Source organism: Stegodyphus dumicola, chromosome 3, assembly GCF_044657685.1.
Source record: "Stegodyphus dumicola isolate Sdum_Otavi_A_Nest chromosome 3, ASM4465768v1".
In the NCBI taxonomy this organism is placed as follows: Eukaryota; Metazoa; Arthropoda; class Arachnida; order Araneae; family Eresidae; genus Stegodyphus; species Stegodyphus dumicola.
Genome location: NC_140770.1, coordinates 151,671,205 through 151,695,140, shown reverse-complemented (window position 1 = coordinate 151,695,140; position 23,936 = coordinate 151,671,205). Strand labels below are relative to the sequence as shown.

At 33.1% G+C, this 23,936-nt stretch overlaps 2 protein-coding genes across 4 annotated transcripts in view; one reads left to right on the top strand and one right to left on the bottom strand.

The window, feature by feature from the left end:
- LOC118180020 (protein phosphatase 1 regulatory subunit 42-like) overlaps positions 1-23,936 on the top strand; it is a 57,168-nt gene that overhangs the window by 6,193 nt on the left and 27,039 nt on the right. Inside the window, exon 1 of one of the 3 annotated variants that reach the window (XM_085813489.1) lies at positions 12,856-12,941. The exons of 1 other annotated variant lie outside the window; for it this stretch is intronic. The gene's annotated coding sequence lies outside the window, so the exon portion shown is untranslated. Of the gene's footprint in view, positions 1-12,855; positions 12,942-23,936 lie in introns of those variants that run through there. One more of the 3 variants, XM_085813487.1, reaches the window with a different exon arrangement.
- On the bottom strand, positions 2,196-22,923 carry LOC118180019 (U20-hexatoxin-Hi1a-like). Its single transcript, XM_035349171.2, has 3 exons — positions 22,721-22,923; positions 8,597-8,893; positions 2,196-3,475 (listed from the first exon to the last, which is right to left on the bottom strand). The coding sequence occupies exons 2-3, from the start codon at positions 8,877-8,879 to the stop codon at positions 3,321-3,323; spliced, it is 438 nt and encodes a 145-aa protein (XP_035205062.1). The 5' UTR covers positions 8,880-8,893; positions 22,721-22,923; the 3' UTR covers positions 2,196-3,320.

The following is a 23,936-nucleotide window of genomic DNA, read 5'->3' as shown; positions in this document are numbered from 1 at the left end:
TTTACTTTATTTAGCTAAGGCAAAAGTATTATTTTCTTTAAGTATAAAATCTAAGAACAAGCAGTTTCTGTTGGTCGAAAGACTAATTCTGTTATGTTAAAGCCAAAATTTGGCCGAAGATAAAAATAACTTCGTATTCTTTTATTAATAAGAACTTTAGTTTCAGTGCCGCCAGCTTGGCGAAGAATGAGTAAAGTAAAAATTTATTTTTCTCTTATTCATTTTATGGTAAATTGTAAAAATCATATGTATTAGAATTTTGTAAATATACGTAGCGGCCCAAGATATACATTGTGAATGCGAGGCAGAGTGACTTCAAATGTGCAGTTTAAATAAGAACAATAAACAATGGGTTTTATTTCTTTCTTTTTTGTGTGTGCTTGCGTGGGGAGAATTTATAGACTAACACTGGAGATGGATTTTTTAAAATTTACATTTCAGAAAGATGCGATTCACCTTGATATAAACAAACTGGTGGACGAAAAGTACATTTCTCGATCTTAGACTGAAAGAAACTAAATCCGGATGAGAAAACGAAATAGAAGCATTTGGTAAGAAATATTTCAAACTTATTCAATGACACCCCAGGATTGATACATGTGGTCAATCATTTGATAGAAACCGGAACTAAGCTTTCCTCCCATGTAAAGAACCCTACCAATACAATAAGATTATAGAGGAAATCATAGAAAAGCATATTGCAAAAATGCCGGAAAACAAAATTATAATTTCCACAAGTAGTCACCCCTGTAATGCTAGGCCAGAAGAAAATTCATCTCTCATCCACCGATTTTAAAGCACGGCATTTTGCTTTTCATTACAGGAAACTAAATATCATTACAACAATGGTACAGCAGTTTCCCCTTATAAATAATTGAGGAAATAAGAAAAAATAAATCCACAAATACATGACGACTAGATCGAGCTAGACGAGCTAGATCTAATGTCTGCATATTTTCAGACATGTGTAAAACCAGAGAACGTGCCAAAGACCGCATTTATTATAAAAGGTTATTAGGGGTTTATGCCTTCCTTAGAATGCCGTTTGATCCTGCAACGTTTCAAAGAGCCATGGACAAAATCTTAAGACTTATCCCTAGATAATCAGAATTTATACTTAGATAACGTAATAATCACAAGCGACATGGATGAACGCATTCAGGATTCACATGAAGTTTTTTCGCTTCCAAAGGAAGCAATATTAAAAATTGATGCGGCAAAATGTAAATTGGCAGCCAAAGACTTCGATACTTGGGCTATAAGATATCTGAGAGGGAAATAGAAGCCGAAGATTCGAAAATTGTATCTCTAAATAATTATCCACCAATTAAGACGACGAAAAAACTGGTATCCTTTTAGAGCTTATGCTCCTATTATAGAACTTTTGTTAATGCGTTTGCTCACATAGCAGAGCCGTTATTAGACTTAAAGAGGACAAAGGCTAGATTCATTTGGTCGGCCGAAGCAAACATGTCTTTTGAAAAACATAAAGCGGCATTAACCCAAGTTCCCATCTTGGAATTTTCTGAAGCAGACGTTAAATTAGAAAACCTTGCAATTGCAACTGATTTCGTAATAGATGCCGCGCTTTTGCAAGACGAACAGCCGGTAGTATATTTAAGCAAAACATGTTGTCGAGCTCAAAGAAATTATACCGCTACCAAGAGGGATTATTAAATAGCAGTTCTACTTGCGGAAAAAAATTCGAGTTTATTTTGGCAAAGTTTATTTTGGCTGTATATACGGACCATGTGGCTAGTGTACGCTTGTATTAGGAAAAACGTTTGTTCTGCAGACACATAAGATGACCTCTTCTGCAAATATACTTTTGAAAAAAAATACTGTTGCTGATGTCCTTATCACTACCTAATCAAATGACAAGGAGAAAGAAGTAAAATGTGCTGTGTTAATTTCTAATCATGAGAAACACTTATTTTGGAACTGCAAGCTGACACGGGATTTAAAAATATCTACCCGTATTTGAAAGGTCTTGATCATTTTGAACATCACGACGTAACGGGAATTACTAACAGGGTTGTAAATTACGAAATTATTGATAAACTTCTGTTATATACAAAGACAACAAATAATAATAATGAAATAATAGTCCAGCTATCCCAGCGAGTTTAAGGTTAAGCATTTTATATAAATTACAGGCTGCTCAGGCCATATAGGAATAAGGAAAACAGTCCAGAGAGTAACGAAAGCTGTTTATTTTCCACAGTTACAAAGATTTATCAACGCCTGCAACATTTGCCAGTTGATGAATACCTTAATGAAACAGAATCAATCGACTTATATCGTTCCTATCAGCATAGTGAAATAAAAATAAAAAATAGATATTGACCCGTGATCATAGATCATTTTCTAAAGTGGATAGAAATAATTCTCCTGAGAAGGGCGCCCGCGAAAATTGTTGAGATTCATTTTTAAATAAATTTATATCGAGGTACGGAGTTCCAATTAAAGCAATCTCAGTTAACGGGAACTAGTTCGGAAATCAAATTTTGGAGTAAAAGTTTACAGGCCTTGAAATAGAACATTTTAAAATGGTCCCTTAGCCTCTACAATCGAACATCGCAGATCGGGTGAGTAGAAATATGTTTAAAATTATTTGAAACTATTTAAGAAATTACCACCAATGTTCGGATAGCTTATGAATTAGCTTAAGCATTAAGATCGGCTAAATATGATAACACGGGTAAGAAACCGTTTAAATTATAGCTAGTCAGAAAGTTGATTTTATGCCTCTCGATAAATCTTTTTTAAAATTCTTACTATTAGCTCACACTCTCCTATATCTTGTTCAAATTTTCAATCGTTAATAAAATACTTTTTATTTATCCATTCAAGTTCAAATACATTTCTTTAAACTTGTAGTGGATGGCACTTGATATTAATACAGTTTTTTCACATGTTAAACATTTTTAAAATTTTTAATTAAAACAATTTTTTTTTCTTTGTTGACCTAAGTAGGAATTAACTTAATTCTTTTTATATTACTTGTTTTATTGTAAAAAGGTCTAAAGAATTTAAGTTTATGTACATCCAGAAATTGGTGGGTGATACAACGAGCAATTCGGGTATGACCGACGCGAAACAAATATTATGATAAGAAAAGGCAGGACGTTGCTTTTAAGGTGGAAGGTAAAGGTTTATAAGGTCTCCTGTGCACTAGAATTAAAGATGAAGAAATTATGTAATAACCTTGAGGCCCCATAGCAGCCAAAGAAATCTGCTTCAGGTAATTTTCTGTAAATGATTTCAACACCTTTTTATCTAAAAGTATAATTTAATGCACATTAATATTTTATGACAAATCAACAGTCAAGTTTTCCTCTGACTTCTTCAGAGACTTTCTTTCCATTCTCATCGGCACACCAACAGTAACTAGTGGAGCTTTTACATTGCTTGCGGCTGTACGTGCCGTCTGCTTCGCATCCGGGAACAAAGTTGCCAACAAATCCATTCTTAGCTGCAAAAGAAGAACGGAAATTAATTTACGAATTTATAACACAGGAAGTCTGTAGAACATTGTTTCTCATAGAATTAAATAGTTTAAAAGTGGAAGTTGCATAATTCAGGATCATTTCCTGATACAAAGACTTGTAGTACGAAGCGAACAAATATGCAAAATATATAAAAATGAATTGGAACGGATTTATCAAATTGTAAGAAAACAGACCACGGGATTTCTTCGTGGAGAACTTTCTAAAGGAAACTGGCTTGTATACATGTTACACGTAAGGAACAACCACGAAAGTTTCCATGCAGTCAGCTCGTTAATTGGGATTTGAGCATGTGTTGAGCTACCAGTATTCATGATTTTAAAATCTTGATTCAGTAAGTGCCACTTAATTAAAGATGAATTTATTTAATATGAGATATATGAAAATATCTAAAGACTTATAGAGACATTACGAATTTTTTGAAGCAGGAGCATCGTCACACCACGAAGGCATGCAGAAAAGAGGGAGAAAATACCTTATATACTCTCCCTTTTAAAGGGCGACTGGGAATTAGGGGACACAATCGTCAAATCCTGGTAATGAAGAATCATCATCCACTACCCGAGTGTGCTACACCTACACCATGCAGAAAGGAGGGAAAAAAACCTTATAGACTTTAAACACGAAATTACAGACCAGATCTAACTTACTGGAGATAACACAAAAGGGAATTATTTACAAATCAGGGCTGCTACTTCATCGCAAATGAAATAAATTTGGTATATCTCTACATATAATAAAAGAAAGAATCTGCCTGTGTGTGTGTGTGTGTGTGCCTTTCGTTCGCGCTGCGCGTAAGCTAATAAATAGACCCACGGCTACGAAATGTGGTACATAGGTGCATCTAGACAACAGCCAGTGCACTTCGAAGCGATTTTTTTGAAATTCGAATTAGAATTTTTTTTATTTTATATTTTGTGACGAAATCGCTGCATTTTGAGACATAATGGGCTATAGGAAAGCGAGATTTTACTCTACACACTCCCTTCGTAATTTCATCGTCATGAAATGTAGGCACTTAGCTATTTTACGAACTTAAAATAAATTTCGTGTTTCAACAAATCGGTTAAGTACGAATTTATTTAACAAAGTGAGCTTAACACCTTTTCAATGGGATTTTTTTCTGAAAAAGCTTATTTTTAAAAAAGTACAGTTTATTTTTCTTTGATTTTTGGACACGTTAAACTTTCATCCTTGCGACTGCTTTTACAAAAAGAATTTTGGGAAAATGATAATATTTTGTATTTTTAAAAAATTTTTTTAAATAAAGCTTCCGAGTATACTTCTCACATCTCACATCTTTAAAAATGTGAGTTTGGCAACAATTTTCCTTTCTTCTTGTTCTTGATAGATTTTTGATGAAATCGCATCATTTTGAATAGTTTCATTGTTCTTATCTTCCGGTTAAGGTTTTTATGCCTTTCGTAATTCTGGAAGCAATATTTGTACAATTATCAACAATTTAAAAGCTGTTTAGCTGCGGTTAAGTTTTAAATAACATGGCGGGCATATTTGTTTACATTTGAAACAGCAGAATTGTAGATTTGTTGCCAATCTAGAGAGACTAAGCTTCGCAACAACAAAAATAAAGCCTTCATTTATTATTCGAATTAAATCATGCTTAATCCTTTCTGGAATTTTTTCGAGGAAATAAGTGTTTAAGATTTACTTCGTAATTTTTAATACAGATATTTTGAGTTTTTATGTATTTTTGCCTTGTTGCGAAGTGAGAACTGAATTAATTGAATGAGAAATACTAAATCGTCTGTGAAAAACTGTTTCTTTTCTGTTTTGTTTGCTTAATTTCTTTCATACATCGTTCTAGCTTTATTATAGTAGTTGAATAGAACATGTTGCAACGTTAAGATAATTTTTCAAATGATATAAATTTTGTGCATTCAGAGTGCCGTTATAGTAAACAAATATAGTGAGTTTTAAAGAGTGCATTTATTCTGTTGTGGTTTATGCGCTGTCGACGAAGTAGATTTAATTCAATCCAATCAATTTAAATGAAATTAAAGAAAAAATGCGTATAATTTAATTTAATATTAATTTAATATTGCGTACAAGGAAGTCATGTGGTGTACACATCAGATTTTGTTATATATATAATACATTTTTATTGATTTTTTTTGATAAAGTTGTTCTGCAGAATAAAATTGTGCGCGAAACTTTTTGTTTTTTGAGTTTCTTTCCTGTTATTTTTTGCTTATTTCACTGTTTGTAAGATATTGAAAAGTTTTGCATGGTTTTTTTCTTTAACGGAAAGTTGGTTAATTTTTTATTAGGATAATTAATAATTGTTTTAAGGGATATAGCTTATTTCATTGTAATTTTTTTCTCTTGAAAATATAAAATAAATATTATTAAGTAATAACTTTTTTTTATGAAGTTGTTCTGTAGAGTAAAATTCTGCGCAGTTTTTAAATTTAACGTTTGGTGTTCCTTTCAGCCATTTTTCCTGTACATTTAAAAGCCAGACGAAGGCTGGCTGCGAAGCTGCTAGTTATTTCTATAAATACAAGATGTTTGGAAATGAAGCAATGAAAAAGAACGACAACTATATGAATGAAATCAATGCATTTATTGCACTGTAGTTTACATAGAAGACCTTTTTGCCCATAATTTGAATTTGAAATTTGTTTTGTTACCGATTTCATATTTTTTAACACTTCAACGAATTTTTGATTAACAAACTAAACGATTTCAAAGCGAGCAATGACAACACTGTACGAAAAAAAAAAAAAAAAAAAAAAAAAAAAAAAAAATCTCCAGCGCGTGAGACTCTATATCGCCAATTCTAAAAATATGCTCATTTTATTATTTTCCGATATTGTTGTAGAACTGAATTTTATGGTTTAAGTGCGTAGAACATGATGTTTAATAAATAAAGATAACATACAAAACGTTAAAAAAAACCGCCCCTTTGGGCGTAATTTAAAATCTGAAACCCTTCAGATTAACTTTGAAATTATATTATTTTCATAATATCTGAAAAGGAAGGGACATAATTTTTTCAATTCTCATGTTGCCTAGCAGATTCGACCTCGATTTTCCTGTTACCATTTTTGGTATTTACATGTTATCGCAACCACCTTAAAAGAAGTCGCCAAATTTTCAGAATGTGCAAAACTTTAGCAAACATTCTTCAGGCAACCATGCTCATAACAATCCTTCATTCAAGCAACGTCGCCAAATGAAGTATTGTAATCGCAAAAAATTTCAGGTATCATATTTCAAAGAAAATATCCATTTTCACCGCTATCGAATGCAATTTAACGACGGTTTTGCGTGATATCTGTATGCAACGACAGAATAAAGGACTCTTTTCCTCCCCAAAAAATTATGAAGCTGATTATCTCAGTTTCTTTATTCTTATATGTTTGTAAATTGTGCATTTTTTACTTTAAAAATGATTGAATTATGTTGTTTTTATCTTACGGTTAAGGTTTTATGCCTTTAGTACCTGCATGCAATATTTGTAGAATTATAAACAATTTAAAAGTTGTTTAAGTGCTGCTACGCCTAATTATTTTTACCATAGCGGCCAGGTTTGTTTACATTTGAAACTTAGCAGAATAGCGGGTTTGTTGCCAATCTAGAGAAACTAAGCTTCACAGCAATGCCTTCTTTTATCCATTCTGGAATTTATTCGACAAAATAAGTGTTTACTTCACAATTTTTAATATAGATAATCTTGAGTTTTTATGTATTTTTGCCTTGTCGGGAAGTGAGAACTGAATTAATTGAATGAGAAATACTGAATCGTCTGAGAAAAACTTTTTCTTTCTTTCTTTTTTTGGCTTACTTCATTTCTTTTATACATTATTTTAGATTTATTATAGTATATGAATAAAACATGTGACAACGATTAGATAATTCCTCAAATGATATAAATTTTGTGCATTCTGAGTTATAATATGAACGAAATATAACGCTGTTAAGTAAACCTAGCGTCAGAGTGTCGCTGTGGTAAACAAATATAGTGAATTTTAAAGAATGCATTTATTCTATTGGGGTTTATGAGCTATCGACGAAGTAGATTTAATTCAATCCAAAATGTTTAACTTAAATGCAAGAAAAAATGCGTATAATTTAATATTCCGTACACGGAAGTCATGTGGTGTACACATCATATTTTTTTGAATTCCAAATCAAATGATTTTTATGAAGAAATCGTGATCATTTTCCCTTAATTTTAAAATATGCACTTGTGAAATTTGCCAACAATGGAAGAAACTTTGGTAAACTTTTAGCATGAACGTAGAATTTTGGGTGCTTTTTGGTTATCCTAACTGGATTTGGAAATGCACGTATTTATTGTATGTATATATGTATGTGTGTATGTATACGCACATACATACGTAAATACATACATACATGCTTACATTGTTTTTGTTGCACAAGTAAATATATACATATATGCATGCATTTACTGCATCCGGTTCCGATAACAGAAACGACCGAATTTTGTGGAAAAATCTATAAAGGAAAGAACGAGGAGATGCGTTTATTAGTTAGTCAGTGTTTCCAAGTTTTACGCGATTATGAGTGTGTGCAATTCTCTGATTTTTTTAAGTAAAAACAAATCCCTGTGTATTTGGGAAGATTATAGCGAAACAAAAACGTACTGAAAGATTTTGAGAAGAATATAAGTGTTTTAGTTTTCATAATGTGTCACGTAATTTTTATTTAATAATTAAAATTTGTATATTAAATTTCTAAAGCATTTTTTCTTTTCATATCTTGATAACGTTTGCCGACTTATGATAAATATCGATAGTTTGGGAATCGTTTTAAAACAAGTAGCGAAAACCACCAATTTCCATCCGATAAGCAAATTTTACTCTTTCATTTGTAAGAGATCTCCAGTTTATGTCAAGGTGGTTGCGTTAATACGTAAGTATCCCGTTTCCGATCTATATAATAGTCTTATTACCTATAAAGTGCCATTAGAGGGCTATGAATGAATAATTGCAGCTATTAACATAACAGTTAATATCAGCGAATAAAGAGCATGATTGCACTAAATGATTTGAATTTGTACAAAGATCTTAAAGGAATAAATGCAAATTTTATTTACTTACATCTGTTCAGTTCTCTATCTCTGTGGATATCGCAGACGCAAGTCCTGATGTACTTCGACGGTTCTGTGATGTGGCTACCGTCTGGCCTACAGCACATACAAAATGGAGTGCCCTCGAAGCACTGCAGAGCTTCGTAGTCACCATCTGCGTCGCATTTTGGAACAAACTTAACTTTGGCATAGGACTTAAGCTGCCTTTCTCTGTTTTCTTCGCATTGCGTCTTGGCAAGAATCCCGACCAGGCAGAAAGACGTTACGACCAAAATGCAGCACACGGACTTCATTTTAAACTTCGAAACTGAGAAGAAATACTATATTTTAACAGTTGTGCATAATCTAATTGGAAAATAGGCACGTCAATATAAAATTTCCAGTTAGGCAAAAATTGCTATTTTTCCATTATTCTAACATCACTAAAGTTAACAACAACAACAACAACAATAATAATAATAAGAATAGAACCTTGGTAAAAGGTTATTTGAGGGTGCCTCTTGATATTTTTGTCAATTTTTATGACGCCAAAAAGCAGTGTTTCGAAGATAGCTGTCACCCAAAACAACGCCAAAAATATATGTTACCCAGAAACTTTATGTGTTCTTGACTTTTACTTTACTTTTACTTGACTTTTTATTGACTTTTCTTGACTAGTACTTTTACTTTATGTGTTCTTGACTACATCTCATCGTCAGCGTCGAATGACTTCTGCACATACATAATGCAAACCATGCACTCCCGTAAAGTCTCAATCACATTATGTTTCCACTACGAGGGACTGGACGTCGAAAGGGACAATTCTCCGAACCCACACATTTTCAGGAAACCCACGTAGCTAGGTTACCATTTTCACTTACTGCAAAGACTTGAACGCCCAACAGTAATCGATTATCGCTCAAATTGGAATCACGTGATCCTTCAGATGCAGAACTTTCGTCTGATTGGTTGATCTGTACGTAGGACAGAGCTCCAGCCGAAACATTTCCGGTGAGGTGTCGAAAAATTCCGCGTAGCCCGATGACTGCAGAAGACTTCACCTGCGAAAACATGAGCCTGATGGGGCTCCACATGCCCTCAACGCTGTTGGTATGAGCAGAAGTTTTGAATGTCTTTCTTGTGACAAACTAGCTCATAGGTATCCGATTGATCCTTAAGTTCCACTGTAAAGACCTTATTTCGTTCTAACCAATTATTTTTAGTTTAAGAAACTTTCTTTTCTCTTTTGATTTCAGTTTCCTACCAGAATGCAAATTTAATGACGAACGTGTAAATCTAAGTAAGTTCAGAAACATTATTTAAGTAGCAGATTTCAAGAGTTCGAAGTGTAGGAGAGTTAGTTCTGAATTTATGCCGCGTTGTCTGAAACTAACTCTGTAAGTGACATAGTTTTTTCTGGCCACTTACGTTAGATCAGCGGTTCTCAAACTTTTAAATACCACCACTGCAGTTTACAATTATTCTTTTTCCATTTCTCAATAGAAATATTAAAAAAAAAAGTATTTTACCATTTGCACAAGCTATTGGCTATTTGTATTAAATATGCATAAAAATTAGATTAAAAATTGGTTACTATTTTAATTATCAAAACTGGAGTTCTAATACCTTAATTCTAATTTCTTTATGTCTGGTCTTGTTTCATTTAGTTTTACCCGTAAATTAGGATCCACTATTAATTTTGTTCTTTCTTTCTTTTCTTTTCACCATCGACGAAACAGCTGGCCCACTGGGTTAGGTGCTTTTCAGCCTGTTGGATCCCGTCGATGGAATTAAAAATAAATACATGAATAAACATAATTAAAGAGCTTAGTACTGTGTCCTCCGGGGATTGGCCACGAAACGAGGAACATTGAAATAAGAACCAGAACATGGAAAGAAGGTGCATGGTGGGGACTGCTGAGACTAAGCGGAACACTTTTCACTATTATCATACATGTCAGGCATACTGTTATATTAAGGATGTGCTATAAAAATCAGATACAGATGTAAAGATGACCAAATACATTACAAATTGTTGAATACATTAATTTTGTTCTATATTTATTTTTCAAATATATCATGGAAGAAAATCTTTGTTCGCGCAACAGATTGTACAAAAAAGGCAATAGCTTTATTTGATAGTGATGTAAATTCTTTATTTCGGTTCAGCCAAAAGTTCAATCTTCAGTTAGAATTCAATCACAAGAAATTTCTATTAATTATTCTTTTTTTCACAAAATAAAATTTCAGGTACATTTGAACAAAATGAATTTCTAATCCAATTTTCAGACTAAACACCAGCATATTCCTTATAGGCATTCCCTAACAAATGATTTAAAAACGAAGTAAGGAAGAAATGACTTGTTTTAATTTCAGATACTACTCTGTATTGCCTATAAAGAATTTCATCAGTTTCGGAAGTAAAAAATTATTCAAGGAAATTTCTATACTGTGGATTAATAGTTAGTAGGAGGGCCTTTTCTTGCTTCAGTTTCACAGCGGTATTCGGAAGAAAGAAATTAAAAAAAAACCTTAACATTTTTATCTCTGATATTTTGGGGATACGCAGTGAAATTAACTATCACCAAAGTAATAATTTACTTCTGTAAAGCCAGTTATCTAAATTAAGATAGTTATCTAAATTTGGTAGCCAGTTTTAAAAAATATCCGAGATCATCCATGGACTCTTGTTGAAATCTTAATCTATTTCGAATGATTGAATACATCTAAAACAGTGCTTGTTTCATTTCTTTTTTTTGAATATTAACATCCTTTGGTCGCCCGGACGGTAGTGGTTAGGCTAGCCTGACTGTGATACCGAAGGGTTCTGGGTTCGAATCCCTGAGTAGGCATGGTTGTAACTGTCCTGTCCGTCCCTTCATAGAAGGCAATAGTTGCCCACCTATTAGGTGCCTCCATAATAAAGAGACCACCACATCTGGCCTTAGTATAGAATAATGTACTCTGTTACAAAATTGTAACTGTTCACACTCTGCCGTTGGAAAAAAAATTCTCTGGTGTAAGATATTCTTAGTTTGAGTTGGTTTCGTGACATATAGTGAACTTTTCTATTTTCGAATAATTTAACTTTTTGGTCTTTTAATTGGGGAGCATTTCTGAAGAATATTTCATAGCTTTTCGAAAAATGTTTGCAAATACATTTTCAGTAAATTTTGTTGAAAGTTTGAATACTTGTTATACGAAAGAAAGTGAAATTGTGTTAGAGAGTATCACAGAAACTTTCTGCTAGAAACTATGGAATAGATGTACTGCAAGAATAAGAAGCACTATACTCTTTCTTAATCCTAGTTTCATTTTAACTGCTAAAAGTTTTATTTTAGTATGATATGTAGATGTACAAAGATTAAATATATTTACAAGAATCACTCCTCAAAACTGCATAAAAACTGAAAGCTCAAATTTTGTTTGTTACAAAAAAAAAAAAAAAAAAAAAAACCAAGATGTGCAGTTGGGAATGTAATGTGTGGAAAAATAAAACACGAAGGCTAGTTTTGACATCTTAGCTTCGAACATGGCTTGCCTTGTTTCACTTTAAATGTCGTTCTTTGTAAAAGTGTTGTTTTAGTTTTAATTAAAGTCTGCTGCCATTCGGCAAAATGTAAGATTTACAAATTTAATCTGACTATTATCGATTAACAAACTAAACTATTTAAAAGCAATAAGTACAGTATTTAGGATTTTGTTTTACTTTTTAATCGGTTCCATTTAAATAGAAATGCATTGAATTCATGACATATCTAATTAAAAACATTGCATACTTTTTCTGTTTTGAAGTATACAGAAAAATATAATGTTCCCATGTTAATCTAAATGTATATAACAATTCTATAAAATGTTTTTCTATTTCATCTAGGTCATCTCTATTAAAAATCTTTGCCGATAAACCATATTTTACGTTAAAATAGCCTTTTTCGGTCACCGTTAAAAATTGAACCATTTTAGAAATTTTATATCAATCATTTTTTTTGCCTCAGATATTATTAATACAAATTAAATCTTTCTGAGCTTATTTGAACTCGTGATAACTCAGCCAGACTGAAACAACTGATTCAAGGAAGTCGTGGCTTGACAGTGCTTTTAGAATCCATTTAGATTCACGAGCGAGACATAATGTCGAGATCGGGTGAATGTCGTCCTCTTGAAGAAAAGTAAGTAACGGTGGACAGTCACGCTTGAATTAATAATGGACCATTCTGCTATTTTCGCTTTCGTATTTGAAAAAAGCGCTCGTGGGCCTTTTGCCAAAGGTATGGTATCCAAGGCAACGGAAAAGGAAACAATTCTAAACGCAATTTTTAACAGACGAAACATCGGCAACATGAAATCTGAATACTTCTTTAAATTTTTTGAGAAAGGTAAGTTTTTACAACTTTATTATAACTCAAATGTAGAATTAATTGCGTGTATTTTTGTTAAGCGAGATTATAGATGCAGTTTTATGAATATCTATACGTGTTTATCGAATTTTTTTTTTTTTTTTTTTTTTAATGTACAGTTAGACTAATCGATGGTCTTTGCTCATGTTTGCTGATTATGCCACAGGACTTTAAATTACCATCGCTTTATTGACTTAACTTTTGTTGTTGCTATTATGCAATTAATTATAGAGCTGAAATATTTTCAATATCATAATGATTTTCAACGACAAATTTCTAAGCAGTTAACTTTGTTAGCTACTAATAAAAGCATTTTAGCTATATCCTGCAACACAATTAAATTCGCTTCAAGGCAAGGAAATACTATTAAACTAAACGAAAGAAGGCTTATACTGAATCAGAGTTCTCAAAAAACAAATATCTCCAATTCTGATAACTTTTCTCGTTGCTTTATTACACAGAAATAAAAATGTATTCTAATGTGGAAAAAAATGTTCTCGATATGTCACACAATCAACTCCCGATTAAGCGGGGGTGGTTTAACCGACTTGCGGATTAAGCAAATATTATCTAAAAAAATCGGATGTGGATATCACATGACTTCCTTGTACGGCCTATTAGATTATACACATTATTTGCTCCACTTCATTTAAACTTATTTCCTTGAATTATTCTAATACATATAACCGATCCCCCAAAGAAAGTTGAAAAATAACACCCAAAATTGCAAATTTTGAAATTAAATATCTCAGTCAATTTTTGTTGTTACGGAAGATACACTTCTTATAATTTTATTTTTTTATAGCTCGTAAAATCTTCCGGTATTATTCTATTATCAGGACCGGATTCAGAAATGTATGTATGTATGCACGTGTGCATGTATGTATGTACCCTGCGAAAAAAAGGGGGGCGACAGATCTATATTTCCCATTCTACTGGGCCGATTGACGAAATTCAAACTGCGTTTTTCATGTCTCGAAAGCGCGACTTAGGATATGTATTAGATTTATATATAGCATTGCTCTAAAATAGGCGTTTTGACACAAAATCGGACTTGTTTTGAAATGACATGCCAATTTTTTATATTTCAATTCTACGACTCAAATTATGCCAAACTGCCAAGTTTTGTAAGCACGAGTCTTTAAAAAATTAGCTCTCAAAATTTTAGCTCCTCAATATTAATTGAATTTGATATATATTAATTAATGTCTCTTTTTTATTAAACTTACTTGATTCCTTCTTACAGAATTCGAAATTCAGCCTTAATCCAAATATAATTTACCCATTTTTTATGATTTATTTTTAATAGTTGTATTTTTAAATATTTAAAAAAAATTTCAAATTTTATTATAACCTGTAAAATTTTTAACATCATCTTCAATTAGATTTATTTCTAGGCATTTTTCATGTCTACGAAAAAATCAAAGATTTTTATTCAAAATTTCTAAGATATACATGAATTTACATACTCGAGTTTTGAAATTTGGCATCTTTCTTATTTTTGAGCGATAACAACATTTCCTTTACTTTACAAGAAGTAAGGAAGTCAGTTTTTTTATTGTGGAACGGTTAAAAAATTATTATAGCAGTTCATCAGTTTAAAATAAACTGTCTTTGGAAAAAAGAACGAGAAGAAACAAAAACGAGAAAGTACGAGAAGAAACAAAAATTTCGGAGCCTAGCAGTCGCAGGTTGTAGACTAGGCAGCAGGTCAGATATCATGTTATTTGGAAACTGTTTTTATCCACAACAATATATAATTTATATGACATAAGAAATATATATATCTTTTATAAAATAAAAAAAACAAAAATTTTAACCGGTCAGTTTGAATGGAATGGTATCATTGAAGTTCTTTAATGCTATTCATAAGTATTTTTAAATAATACCATTTATAAGTTTATAAAGTTGACATACGTTAATTAACCAGTTATTATATATTAAGAATCTGTACTGTCACTTCTGTCTTTCCGTTTTCCTGCAGAATGGAAATTTTAGCTCGAGTGTATTCAAGTGAAGGATTGAGCTTGTTTTAATCAGAGCTCGTTCTGCCTACTGAAGGCCACGTTATTTGTTGTTATTCTACGATAAGAATTTCTGTTTACGGCGTTGCTTTAACTTTATACAAATAGCGTTGTCACGTCGGTGTAGGTTAAGGGCTAACTTCCCCGTTTAAATATCTCTGCGTAGCCTTCGCTAATATCTACATAGATTTAGTTGAATTTAAAATTCTGCTTTTGAATTCTCAACATAAATGCTGGCTGATTTGTAAGGACCAGATGAGCCTTCTGTTCAACTTAACTTATTTTTAAATAAAAGGGTCTTTTACACTCTCCATACTTTTCTGTTTGCTTATCTAGACATAGCGATAAGTCGCTTCAGTAGGAGCCTTGAGGGGCGTCTCAAAGATGTCTCAAAAACGACTTTTCGTCAAAGATGTCTCAAAACACATGGCTTGAACTGTTCGATCGGAGTCACAATTCCCGGTGACCAAAGATCACCACGAGGGGCGGCTCTATAAGTCTGAAAACTAGACTACTGGTCGTCAGAATACCCTCCCGCCAATAGTACGTGGGCAGCCCCGCACTGAAGGGATTACTCAGAATTCGGTGGACAACGGACTAGCCGTTGCACCGCTACTGACACCTAGATGAAAATGGAATTCGGATCGAACGGCAAGCTATGACAGTGTAATACTTCTTTGGCGAAATGAAGCAACTCCAATGATGGAACACAGCAATAACTTTTATGTAACACTCAGAAAAATGGCGATATACAAACAAGAAAAGAAAACATATTCTATATTTAAAAAAAATTACATTCTTTGTGCGAGAGTCGCACGTTGCACTCGAGTCTGGTTTCAAATATTGCCATTCACAAATACCTCAATGTTCATCTATTTAAATTATTTAAACTACAAGATTTTAATAATATGTAAAGCTGTTACAACCTCTCCCCCAACGGAGAGACTTTTACCGAAGGGAAAAGTTCTGTAAAAATTCGAAAGTTATAAGCTCGGCTTGCTCAATTGCTTAAAGAGTAAAGGTAATTTCTCTTATAAATTTACAAATTTCAGGCCAAAGATTTTAAGTTTTAAATAAATACTTTTACACCACATTTAAATAAAAAGAAATGGAGATCGTTCAAATACATCAGTTGAGCATACATTAAATAATAAAATAAATTCTAAACGTGGTTACATACTCTTATTATATTAGTATATACTCTTATTATATATTTATATTACTTAATTCTACTCAGAACATCTACGTTCTTGTGCAAAGTTCCTTTGCGATGAATGACCTTAAAATTATAAGGTTGTAATGAGAGTGCCCAGCGCATCAATCTAGAGTAACATTTGGTGTTGGATTGTAGCCAGACCAAAGGGTTATGATCAGTTTGAATCAAGAATTCTTGCTGACCATCCAGATAAAAATGTAATTTCTTGATAGCGTAGATGATAGCAGCGCACTCCTTTTCAGTAGTACAATAATTCTTTTCAAATTTAGTAAATTTTTTGCTTATATACAAGATAGGATGTTCATGTTGTTCATCATCTAATTGGCATAGTACTATACCCATGCCATTGTCTGAGGCATCGGTTTGTATAATAAACCTTTTATCAAAGTCGGGAGCATACAGAATTGGTTTCCTGCATAGCAACTCTTTTAAATTTTTAAAAGCTTTGTCACATATTTCAGACCATTGTATGTTTCCTTTTTTTGTTACCCCTTTCAAAGCGTCCGGGAGGGGTGAAGCAATTTCCGAAAATCTAGGTATGTACTGGCGATAATACACTACTAGTCCTAAGAAAGCACGTACTTCTGTTTTGGTTTTAGGTGTAGGATACTCCTTTACAGCCAGGATATTTACTTCATCCGGGGTTCGTTGTCCTTGTCCCACGACATGGCCTAGATATCTCACTTGATCTTGTGCAAATTTACATTTTGATGGTTTTAGTCGTAAGTTTGCTTTCTGTATTCTCTCTAGAACAGAAGTTAAGTTTTTAAGGTGCTCTTTCCAGTTTTCTGAGTAAACGGCAATGTCATCCAGGTATGGTACAGCGAATACAAATGTTGCATATCTTTGGGCTCTTTATGTTAACGGAATTTCCCAGTAGCCTTTAGATAAATCGAATAGGGTAAAATATTTTACTTTTGCTACAGTTTCGATACGTTCTTCAATATTAGGCAAAGGATAGTATTCAGTTTTAGTAACAGCATTGAGTTTACGATAATCAGTACAAGGCCGACGATCCTTTGATGAAAATTCTATCAAAATCATGGGAGATGTACAGTCCGATTCTCCCGGCTCTATAATTTTAAGATCAAGCATTTTCTAGATTTCCTTTTTGAGAATTTCAGTCTATCGGGGTGACAATCTCTACGGCTTTATTTGTATTGGTTCGTTACTTAATAGCTCAATATCGTGACAAATTAAGTTTGTAGTCCAGTATTATTTCAAAAACAACCAGAATATTTCCATAAAATCTTTCGTAAATCTTCTATTTGCTCGGGTTTCAACTTTTTCTCGAGTTCATTCTCCTCTATGATGTCCGAGAAATTTAATATACTTGGATTGGAAGGTAAATGAGGAATGTCCATTTCTAAGTCTCCTTCCACTTAAGTTATCATATTAATCATTTCTGGTCTTTTGTAATATGGTTTAAGCATGTTAATGTGATAAACTTGATTTGGCTCATTTTGTTCCTCGAAACTTACAATATAATTGGTTTCTGAAATTTTCTGCTCTTATTTTTCCAGGTCCTTTCCATTGTACTTCTAGTTTACTTTGACGATTCGTTGATAAAACAAGAACTAAATCTCCTCTATCAAATTCTATTTTCACTGCGTTTCGATCGTACCATGTTTTCCTCCGTTGTTGAGCTTCTTTCGTGTTTTCCACGGCAAGTTCTTGGCATTTCTTCATTCGATTAATAAGTTCGAAAACGTAACTGACAACATTATTACTTTCTTCAATCGGTTCTAGCCATTGCTTATAAAGTAAAGTGACTGGCGTTCGTAGGTTTTTGCCATGAACTAATTCTGCTGGTGTAAAACCAGTTCTTTCGTGTGTGACTGCTCTGAGAGCAAAAAGAACTGATGATAGATAATTCTCCCAATCAGAAGTCTCTCCTATGCATACGACTCTTAACACCCTTTTTAGCGTTCTATGGAATCGCTCAACGGGATTACTCTGCGGATGATACACAGAGCTTCTTACATGATTAATTCCGAAACTCTCCAAAAATTCCTCTGTCAGAGCACTGACGAAAGAGGTCCCCTGATCTGTTTGGATCACTTTTGGGAAACCCATACGACTGAAAATCTGTAAGAAAGCATCAATCACAGATGGCGAAGAAATGTCTGTCACCGCAACAGCATCTAGATATTTGGAAGACATACACAGAGCTGTAATAAAATTTTTTTCCAGTCTTTGAAATAGGTAGCGGACCAACAGCATCGACATTTATTTTAGTTAATATTTCGGAAATTACTGGTACTAATGTCATTGTAGCCTTGTTTTTGTAATTTCCTTTTCCAGCGCGCTGACAAGCATCACAGGTTCTTACAAAATCTTCAGTTTCTTTGTAACACCTCGTCCAGTAAAAATATCTAGCAAGTCTGTCTTTGGTCTTTTAGACACCCAAATGACCAGAAGTTCCTTCGTGGCACATCTTGATAATTGACGGCTTGAGTTTTTCAGGTATAACTACAAGCTGTCTTTCAAAGCCCAATTTATCTGTCGGTTTTTTAACTAAAAGCTCTTTTCTTGTCAGACTATAGTTCTCATTTTTGCATGTACCTTCTTTAACTTCTTGGATGATTTTAGACAGTTCTTATCAGTAAGCTGAAGTCGTGCAACTTCTTCTGAGTCAATGTTTACCAGTTTCATGAGAGCTTCATCTTCCGTATTTAGTTCCGATAAATTATCTTCTTCAAAAACATCTATGGATGCTTTCTTTTCTTCTTTCATCGGTTCCAAGAGCTTCTCTTCAGCTATTTATCTTTTCCTTTGAGCTCTAGTAGAGACAGCATTAACCTGGTGAGGACAACTATCAGGCTCCTTTCCTTGTTTATTCAACAGTGCAAAAGTTCGATTGCCTAATAAATACCTTCCTTTGGCGAGTTCATTTCTAATAATGGCAGCCTTAGTTATTACTCTCCCAAGATCGCAATTTAGTTCGATCTCAGCCAATGGTAAACAGGTTGGATTCAAGTCTAATGGCTGTTGCACCCACACATTTTCACCTGTGAACTTTCCGGCGTGATGTGTTTGCGACAAACTATATCAATACTAGCGCCTGAATCCCTTAATATAGGAATTTTATGACCATTTACGTAACCCATACTAGTATAAGGTAATTGAAATTTATCCTCTGGTTTTGCACTAATTCTGTTAAGATTAGCAGGAGATTCAGTACTATTCTTAAGTTTTGGACATTGGGGCCTTAAATGTTGATAGGACCCACACTGATAGCATTGTGGTGTCTTTCGTTTTTCATATTTATCATCTGGACGTGGACTTCTAGGTCTATGAAACAAGCTTTGCGTATTAAATCCTGATGACATTTTGTTTTCAGTTTTATTTTTATTATCTGAACTCAATTTACCTTGAGTTAGTGCTTTGTATCTTTCTTTCTGCCTATCCACTACAGGCTTTTTTTTAAAGTTTCCGCAAACGTTTTCATAGGCATCAAGTTTTTCAGCTAATTTTTTAGATGAAATCCTCTCTACCCACTCATCAAGAAAATGATCTCGAATTTCAGGAAGAACTCGACGCTTAAGTTGGTCAATCACCATCAAATCTAGCAACTGATCAAAAGTCTTAACTCCTAGACCAGTCACCCATTCCTTGCAATAATTTTCTATTTCATAATTGAAATCCACCCATGTGGATTCGGTACTCTTTTGATGTTTCATAAATTTCTGCCTAAACTTTTCTGGGCTTAGTTTAAACCATCTTAACAATAAATTCTTCACGTGCTCATAGTCTTTAGCTTTATCGGAGAGTTCTCTAGCTATTAACTGGGTTACTTCGTAAGGAAGTAGTCCTAGTAAATGAGATACAAATTCTTCTTTATCAATTTTAGCCCATTCTGCTTGCCTTTCAAACAATAGCAAATATAGACTAATATCTCCTTTCTTATCTTCGAATTTCTGCATAAGGTGACGCAGCTCCGTTTTCGGCCGGATCTGTCCGGTATTTTGAGACTTTGTCTCTGCTTCAAATCTTAATCTCTCTAATTCATACTGTTCATTCCTTCTCCGCTCTTCTGCTTCTTCCTGTCTCCTACGTTCTTCTCTTTCCTTTTCCTCTCTCTCTTTCCGTTCTTCTCTTTCTCTTTCCGTTCTTCTCTTTCCTCTCTCTCTTTTTCTCTTTTCTCCCTCTCTTTCCGTTCTTCTATTATTGTGTCTAAAACTCCTTTGACGAATACTTCATCATAATCTCTACTTTCAACAATTTTCTGTTTTAAATCGACTATTTTCAAATCTGCAGTCACATGAACTCCCAGTTCAGCCGCGAGATTTTGCAAATCTTCCTTACGAGCTCTTCCTAAGTAAGACATTGTTTCTATGTTTAAAATTAACGAACACTGTGTTCCTTATATTTCCCCAAAATAGCTCAAAAATGAAATATTTAAATTATATGAAGTTCATTCTCTGTACCACATTAATTGTGATTAAAATAAGAATAATAACATAGAGCAATATATATATCTACCGTCTGGACAACTAAAATGAATATTAAATATAATATCAAATACGGTAATAAAATAAGACAATTTATTATTAACAGGAAGTAATAATCTGGTATCACTAATATTGCGTTCAGTGATGAACTAATAACATAAAGCAATTCTATGTAAACATTAAGTAATAATCTGGTATCACTAATATTATGTTCAGTGATGAACTAATAAAATAAAAATACGCACGATTATTCGATCTCGTCGGTGCCTCCAAAATAATTAAGACTGTAATACTTCTTTGGCGAAATGAAGCAACTCCAATGATGGAACACAGCAATAACTTTTATTTAACACTCAAAAAAATGGCGACATACAAACAAGAAAAGAAACATATTCTATATTTAAAAATAAATTACATTCTTTGTGCGAGAGTCGCACGTTGCACTCGAGTCTGGTTTCAAATATTGCCATTCACAAATACCTCAATGTTCATCTATTTAAATTATTTAAACTACAAGATTTTAATAATATGTAAAGCTGTTACAACCGCTACCGATACCACACACGGCATATAGCTACATGCACATATAGCATTGCCAATTCTCGATCTCTAAATACTAGTTGTATTAAATAAATACTAGTCTAGTTTACTGTTTAACCTTAGCATAATTTGCGTTCTATGAAATGTTGACAGAAAATTAGAAAGGGGAAAAAGTATGATATAAAATAAAAATCTAAAAGGTTTCAGGTTTTAAAACGTTGAGCGCGGCGCCGGTCCCTGGGGACCGGCACTGGAATTTTCGTTTGGCTGGCGTCGGTCCGCCGGACCGACAGTATTAAAGTTAAAATATAAATATAGTCTCAATGAAATGTGATCAGATTTAGTTTTAATGAAATGTATTGAAACATTCTAAACAAAAATACGGCTTAGCTTTATGGCTTAGCTCGCTGCCGGCTGAACGGAAAAGACAGCAAATTCGGCGCCGCGTTCAACGTGTTAAAGGTCGCCCAATAGGATTTGTTAAGGTATTTTAAGCTCTCGCTGAGCTTGCAATCTACCAGCCTACTGCTATTCTCCCTCCTACTAACCCTCTGATTTCAAATCTTTTTAGTTTTATTATTAAGCTTAATTTTTTTCGCACTTACGCGATATATTCAGCAGCTAAATTACAAAACTTTTTAAAGCATCATAGAAATATACGTTTAGCCGATGCAGCGTTAAGTGTTAGCAACCATTTTTCTATCTTCTTCCATCATTTCTCAGTTCCTCCTATCAATGTTCAGTTTTCTTACTAATATGGTTTAACCAAGCAATTTTTTATTTTTTTATTATTAATGTTTGGAGTGTTTATTTTATTTATTAAATATATGTTCTTAGCGCTTACCGCACATAAAATTCAATTCAACAGCAAAATCGCAAAATATTTAAAAATAGCGTATTTTTAGAATTTCCGATAGACAGTCTCGCTCGCGCGCTGGAGTTAAAAATGTTTTTGTCTGAACAGTGTTGCTACTGCTCGCTTTGAAATCGTAGAATTTGTTAAACAAAAATGCGTTAAAGTTTTACAAAATATGCAACAGATAATAAAACAAATTCGAAATTCAAAATTCGGATTTCCAGGTGGTCTTGTTCGGGTAAGTGGATAACTACGTTATTCAGAATTTAAAGCCTGTAAGTACCGTTGTTTTTTCACAATGCGAGAAACATGAACTTATTCAGATTCTTCATTATTTAATTTCTTTAAAAATAATACAGGGCGATTGTATTCGGTGGCAGCAATTTGAAAAGTGGTACGCAGTTTATAGTGATTCAACGCAAAATGCCGTTTCGAAACTAATATCCCACTGAGAGGCACTAATGTGCTTTTTGGCTAAAAATATTTAGCGAAACAGTAATTGTTTAATTAAATAAACTTCGCGTAGCAAGAAAACAGAATATGATTGCTACATAAAATTCTTAAATTTTGTTATGCGTAGATATTTATATTAATACACAAAAAAAATTTGAAAGAACATAATTATTATAACGAACAAACATCAAAAGTAAGGAATTAGGTTTACTTACATAGACTGAGACTTTCCAGGTGATGCAGTATTCAGTAGTAAGAAAGTATTTCTAGGAATACAGTACTGAGTTCAATTAATCATCGACAATGATTCAATGAAGCTGATTTGATCTTGATATAAGAACGTATTGAAAATTTTTTGGTTATGGGAGAGTATTATATATATTTGAAAATAACTTTCTATTTATTCACTATCTTTAAATCGTTATTCTTCATACGTGTATGCAAATATTATAGTTCAGAGAAATGTATTTACAGCTGAATCAGCAGAAATCTTAAACTGAAAGAAAATACCCCAAATGAATTATGCAGCTTCAAATTAGATTGTATTCTTCATGTTTTATTTGCTCAACACTGAATCAACATGATATTCAAGTTGAACAGCATCGGCTCGTGTTCTATAGGACCGAATCAATAACAACTGCACTTAAGATCTGTAAATAATTCAATGGATAACTAAGATTTTTGTCGGAGTTTGGTTTTTATGGATCATGGGATAAAAAGAAGAACGAAGGAATGTAAACGGTAGAATTAGATACGCAGATGTTATTTTCCATTCCTTTGAAATTGTCTTCCATTTCGGATTGAATCGTTTACCTATAAGTTTCTGAGCTATTTATGTTTCTGAGCTACTAATGTTAGTTTATATATAAATTAAAGAAAACTAAAAAAGGCTATTCGTTTCAAACATGTCATTGTAATGAAGAAATTTGTCTGAATCATACGCAGTATGACCTTTGTCTGTAAATTTCGATTCATGATTTGTGCCCTTGACGGAATATTCTAAACAGTTGGTTTAACAGTTTAGAATTCTTAGCATGCATTATGTGTAAAATTCATACGCAGATTAGCGCTAAAATCTATTCTTTTCTATTAAAGATTTTTATGCTATTCATTTATGTTGCATTACATTATCAATAGAAACAGTTTTTATTTTCGATAATTCAGAATTATGTGTCTAGACTTTTACAATAATGTCGCAACCTTAAGCTATCAGTATTATCTTTACTTCGAACTCTAAAATGTATCCGGGTGGGAAATGTGGGACACGATGCGATTAGTGCAACCTACCTAAGCAAGGATTCACAGAGTCAAGATACACAATGCGTTTGTATTTTGTCTCCCCGTATAAAAATTAATAAAAATAAAAATTTGAAGGTAGCTTTCTAGCTATACAAGTACTCTATCAAACATTAACCCTCAAAATGTTGCTTT